Source organism: Rhamphochromis sp. 'chilingali' (assembly GCF_963969265.1).
Source record: "Rhamphochromis sp. 'chilingali' genome assembly, chromosome: 12".
Classification (NCBI taxonomy): domain Eukaryota; kingdom Metazoa; phylum Chordata; class Actinopteri; order Cichliformes; family Cichlidae; genus Rhamphochromis; species Rhamphochromis sp. 'chilingali'.
Genome location: NC_137939.1, coordinates 128,939 through 135,247, shown reverse-complemented (window position 1 = coordinate 135,247; position 6,309 = coordinate 128,939). Strand labels below are relative to the sequence as shown.

General features: G+C 38.9%; 1 protein-coding gene across 1 annotated transcript; it reads left to right on the top strand.

Annotated features, from left to right (window-relative positions):
• Positions 1 to 2,078: 2,078 nt before the first annotated feature.
• LOC308407759 (kelch repeat and BTB domain-containing protein 12-like) lies at positions 2,079 to 6,119 on the top strand (the record flags this gene model as incomplete). The annotated part of the gene is given in 12 exon segments (XM_080899609.1): positions 2,079 to 2,162; positions 2,164 to 2,190; positions 2,193 to 2,198; positions 2,333 to 2,506; positions 2,918 to 3,099; positions 3,193 to 3,325; positions 3,563 to 3,796; positions 3,910 to 4,268; positions 4,354 to 4,627; positions 5,129 to 5,276; positions 5,363 to 5,560; positions 5,641 to 6,119. Coding segments are annotated over 12 exon segments (1,968 nt in total). The 3' UTR covers positions 5,790 to 6,119.
• Positions 6,120 to 6,309: the final 190 nt, after the last annotated feature.

Genomic DNA, 6,309 nt, shown 5'->3' with positions numbered 1-6,309 from the left:
AATTTTGTTTGATTTGGGTAATGTGGGGGGGCTGGTTGACCTTTTGACCTTTACATTTTCATTAATATCTTTAAAACAGAGGCAGCATAAACAAAAATTTTTGCAGCACAAACCAGCACAAACGTAGCACAAACGTTTGATACCACTTTTGTTGGATTTGAAGAAGGTGGGGGGGGGCCAACTTCACTCACATGTAAAACATTTATACAACAGCAGCATTTCAGAATAGTTTTTTGTTTGCTTGTTTGTTTGTTTGTTTTATAGATTTTTGATTTTTGTAATAAAAATGCTTTGATAATAAAGCTTACATGGATGATACCGATTTCTTTTAGTTCAAGAAAAGGTTATAATTTAAATTATTTTGGAAAGCACCCTTGAAAACCAGTTTCTGTTTCTTATCTGGACTTGTTGTTGATATGTTATTGTGATGTTTTTCAACAGTGATTTGATTATACCTTCTAGAAAATGTCCACTCTTTCTTTTTTTTGACAGACTTTCAGGAAAAACAGAAGCTGTGGATTGAAATGTTGCCTTTGTATAAATGTTTAAATAGTTTTTTTTTTGTGTGTTTTTTGTTTTTGTTTTGTTTTTACTAGAGAGCCAAATGTGCTCAGACCTTTTTCCCCATTTTTTTTTTAATTTTTCTAGTATCTGTCACTACTATGAACTTAGGGCCCAACAACATTTAAAGCACCAAAATGGTGTAGGTACCATCTGTAACCAGAGAAGCTGCTCCAGCTTTTTAAAATTTTTTTTAAAAGTCCTCCTTTAAGTGACAGAAACGTCAAATTATAGACTTCCCAACTGAAACTTCTGGGAATATTGTTGGAAATGGAGAAAATAACTTACCATTTCACTTTAAAATTTTTTTTACTTATTTCATAATTTTAACAAATCATTTTTTTTGCAGTGGCAGAAAAATCAATAGAACTTTTTGAAAACAGTTGACTCACAGTCTTGTGGACATCCAAAGCCTCAACAATCACCTGCATTAAAGCCTCATCAGTGAGTTTCCCAAATTAACAAATAGTTAGTTTTATATTCTCCTTAGTTTTAATTTATTTGTTTTAATTTCTTTCAAAGTCTAGTTTTTAATTTTTATTTTATAAAAAAAAAATCACATAACTTTAGATTTTAATTTAATTTTAGTTAACTATCTTCAAACATACCTGTTCACGTCATGTTAATTATTCATGTGGTCTCTTAATGAAATTGCACATTTTTCCTTAAAATAATTCTATAGAATTATTTTAAGGAAAAATGTGCAGATTTCTCTTTATAAAGAGAAATCTGCACATTTTAAAGTAATGAGAGTGAAACGCTGCATGAATGAGTTTAAGGACAGACTGTTCAGTCATGTATAGAAACCTGAACAGGCCTGCAGCCCCACCAGCACTTGCTGGTCTATTTTAAACTCGTTTTTGACAGTGAACATGCTGTTGACCCCCACTCACCAAAACAAAATGGCACAGAACACGAGAGAACTGGCAGCAAACAAAAACTTGACACAAACAGCCCAGCCTGTGTTGTAGTTTTGGCAAGGAAAACTGACGTAATCTCATTTTAATACTTCTAATCTTGGTTCTTTGGACAACACTGGTATGGTAACTGTTTTTCTGCATGTGCTTAGCAAATATAATGCATGCTATTTCTGCTTCTCTGAACCGTGTGTGCGTGTCTGTGGGCTGTTTATGTGTAGCTCACGCACACAGAGTGTGGTTATCAGCTGCAGGGGTGGAACCACAGGTCAACATGTAGTAGAACGTAATCTACAAACAGGTCAATGCTATTTAGCTTTATGAAGTATATTAAATGTTGCATTAGTTAAGGCAGACTCTTTAACATGATTGGTGTACATGTCAACGTAGTTTATAAAAACAAAAGAAAGATGTGCTCATTTGAACCGCTGTTCACACTTAAAAGCATGATCAGAGTTCACACTGCTCATGTGTTCATAATATAATGGCCATTGTGACTGGCATGAGTTAGCTCACTCATGCGAAGCACTCCCGGCTGAGCTAATGAATACACTTGGTACTCATTAGCTCAACGCGAATAAACAAAAAGTGGAACTAAATATGCTCCGTGCATGGATCAGACCCACGGAGGAAAAGTGCATAGTCATTCAGTCTCACGTGGGAGAAAACTTTCCATGCAGTACCTACTGACAACAGCGAAGCTGCGATAGTGAAGAGCAGGTAGATGCAGTTGAAACTGCATACAAGTGTGCATAGACCAAACTTTCACAGATGTTCACTCATTTTGTTTATTGATTTATTTAATTGTAATTACTGATGCATTTTCCACAACTCCCCTCTCTTCAAAACAAGAGTCCATGGATGCTGAGGTGCTGCACTCTGCTCAAGCAGAGCATGGCTCACTTTTGCTAAGGCAGCTAGAGAGGATGAGAACAACTAAGGAGCTCACTGACGTGGTGCTGCTAGCTGAAGGGATCCCCTTCCATTGCCACAAGGTGGTGCTGTCTGCATTCAGTCCTTACTTCCAGGTAAAATAGTCAGGAACAATAAACCATATGCTTGAAGGAAAATGAAGAACACTATTTAAATTATTTGCAATGCAATTATTTTTATTTTCCTGTAAAATACCTGAAGATATGCAATACTCAAAAGCACTTATGCACTACATAAAATTACTTCCATATTACTTATTATTCTAAACATAATACTAAAATCTACTTACAGTATAATTATTTCTTTGTTTCCGGTAATTTCAAATAAAATACATTGGAAATCATGTTGTATTGCAGGGGAATTAAGCCGTTCGTTGCAGGCCATATTATAAAGTGTTACCATATTTTTTATTATTTTTTTCTGAACTACTCCAAGCAAATGCATTAATGAGACGCAAGGCTGTAGTTGTATCATTTCTTACTGTTCTGGTGAATCATTGTGTCCAGGCCATGTTTACATGTGGTCTGAAGGAGACGCACGGAGGAGAAATACCACTCAGAGACACTTCTGCACAAAGCTTAAGGCTGCTGCTGGACTACATGTACTGTGGCGAGCTCCCACTAACAAACAACAACATCCAGGGAGTGGCCGTTGCTGCCTTTCTGCTACATGTAGACGGAGGCTTCAGGTGCGGTGAAACTGACAGAGGGGTAATTGGTAAAGGTGCTAAAGTGCAAGTTTTATGCTTAAGAAGTACTCTCCTTGTTTTTACTGAGGTAAGGTTGTGCCAGAGTCACATGGAGGCCTGTATGGACCCGTCAAACTGTGTTGGTCTGTACCACTGGGCCAGGAACTTGGGAGCAACTAGCCTCGCTGACTGTGCCTTGCGATATCTTTGTCAACACTTTTCACAGGTAGGGTTTAAGTATTACCAATGTGAAAGAATCCCTCAGTCATAGTCTTTAAAAATGTTCATGAACCTACGATTAATGAAGTTAGGCCTGCCCTAAATTATCAGAAGAATCAAAGTTCAGTGAAGCTTTTGAACACTGAGGAAATCTCTGAATATCTTTTGTTCATTTTGCAATGTTATTCTTATTTTATATTCATTACTTACAGTATACTGTCTTTCTTTATCTTTGTTTAACTAGGTTTGTGAAGAAGAAGAAGTGCTAGAGCTGAATGCTCAAAGTCTTGGGGAACTGCTTGGCTTAGATGACCTTAACGTATCACAGGAGGAGGTTGTTTTGGAGCTGGTGCTGCGCTGGGTGGAAAAGTACAGGGGTGACTCAGAAAGGGAAGCCCAGGCTGTGGAGTTGCTCAGGCATGTCCGACTGGAGCTTGTGGATCCTGGATTTCTTTGTAAAGCAAGGAGGAGAAACCCGGTATGAAGAGATTGGAATGAGGTCCAAATATAATAAGGAGCAAGACTCCCTATTTATATTTGTCCTGAGATAAGTATATAGATATATCATTCTTATACTTATGATTCTCTCAGGTGCTTCTGCGGGATACTGAGTGCTTTGGGATGATTGATGCTGTTCTCCAGACGTCAGGTCTCTGCGAGGCCGCAGCTCCTCCTCGCCGAGCTCTTCGCTATGGCATGGAGACAACAGATTTGCTCCTTTGTTTGGGTGGTGTGAATAAGGAGGGCGTCCCTGCGCGGCGTGGAGGACTTGCTGACCTCAGTTTTTGCTTTGACCCCCATGCTAGGAAGACTTACTACATCCCCTCTCCCCTGAGGGGCTGCAGCATAGTGGGACAGATCACAGCAGGCGCAGTGAGCCGAGAAAACATCATAGTGGTGGCCGTAGAAGCAGAAGACCAACATCGAACGAAGGGGGTTGATATCTACAGGTTTTAATCCCTTTGCATATCAGAAATCTTTTTATCAATAGGCACCACACTGAATTAACAAATGAACTACTTGTTTATCTTCCAGGTATGACAGTTCAGAGGAGAACAGCTGGGGGAAGTTGTGCTCAGCAGCTTACAGGGACATGTATGCTTTAGGGCTCATAGGAGATGCTCTCTATTTAATCGGTGGTCAGATGAAAGTGCGTAATCACTACGTCATCACAGACAGCATGGAGCGATGGTCGCTGAAGAGAGGAGGCAGCTGGCTCAGCTTTGCTCCTCTGCCTCTTCCATTAGCCAGTCACTTTGTTGTGACACTGAAGGAGCATCTTTATGTGCTGGGGGGGTGGACACCACAGGTACCCAGACTCACCATCTTAACCGTTTAAAGCCTGAGCCATGAAATAATTGCCCCAAAAATTCATCTTTTTAAACTGAGTATTTATGGAACCTTCTTACAAAATAAAAGAAAAAATGTATTTGTATATGTGAGTTTGAATTTTTATCATACTTGTTGTGTCTGGCCTTTTTTTTTTTTTTACATGGTATTAGTTTAAAATGTAATGTAAAATTTATTTAGGTTTTTCACGGGGAAAAAAATCATACTGAAGTTGTGGAAGTCTCAAAAATTTACAAAAACTTGCCATATAAAATCCACAAACTGGTTGTTTTTCCCCTGAACATTAACATCAGTATTGTACTTTTATTTAAAATCATTTTCGTTTTTTAAAAACAATTCCACACGATAGAGATGGTGAAATAGTTACTGAAATATTTCTGCTTCTCATTTGTCCAATATGTCCCCATGTCCTCATCTTTTTCTTCATCTCTCTGCCTAAATCTCTCATCCTGCCATTCAGGATCACCCTGACGACGAGCCTGACAAGCTCAGCAATCGTGTGTTTCAGTTTGACCCCGGCAAAGACAGATGGACAGAGTGTGCCAGCATGAAGTACTCCAGGTACCGCTGTGGGTCAGCTGTACTCAATGGAGAGATCTATGTATTAGGTCAGTCTACCAAAACACATAACTGTATCTATGTTAGTATTGTGAAATTTCTGCACTGGAGCAAGAGTAGATGCGTTTGTTTCCAGGTGGTATAGGATGCGATGGAGAGGACCGTGGGCAATCGCGTCGTTGCCTGAGCTCCGTGGAGATCTACAACCCAGATACAGACACCTGGAGACCAGGACCAACCGTCCCCACATCCCTACTTTCCCTTCGAACGAACGCCTCCAACGTAGGAGTAGTGGATGGAAAGCTCTATCTCTGTGGATACTACAAGGGGGCTGGTCAGTTACTGAATGCCTGTCAAATAATTTTTAAAAGCACTTTTGCATGCGCTCAAATAATTTTTCTCTAATGGCTGCAGGCCGTCATGAGATCATCACCAAGGAACTTTTGGAATTGGACCCTGCAGACAATGTGTGGACAGTTGTGGAAAGACGAGCAGCCATGCACGACAGCTACGACGTCTGTCTGGTGGCTAATCTTAATCCTCGAGATCTCTTCACACCCTAATCCAGCTCCTGCTGGGCCAGTGTGTGTGGAAAGTAAGCGTCTATACGCTAAACCCGGAAAGTCTCATTCAAAAAAGCTTTATTCACTCTTGGTATTTGGAAAAAAGAATAACCAGATTAATTTTCACTATAATTAACTAACAACTTATTTTTTTGCTATATGAGTATCCAAAGTCAAACTTTAGATAATGCAGTTTTATGTTATATATCAATGGGACATTAGCTGTAATTAAATATATATTGTGTTGTATGATATGTTCAGTCAAAAGTCTGTTTGTTACATGTCTTGTCCAAGCAATAAATTTTACCTGTAAATGTAAGAATAAAAGAAAAATCAACATTCTGTTCTGTGTAATTTCTATATGTGGTATAAACTGTTAAACTGCACGTGTTAGTTTAAGGTCACAAAATCTTGCCTATACAAAAGTCCCTTCCACCACTTTAACTCTTCTTTCAGTAAAAAGAAGGATGGCAAGAAAAAAAAGCTAATTTTATATTTAACAAGCTATTTATTTTGCTCT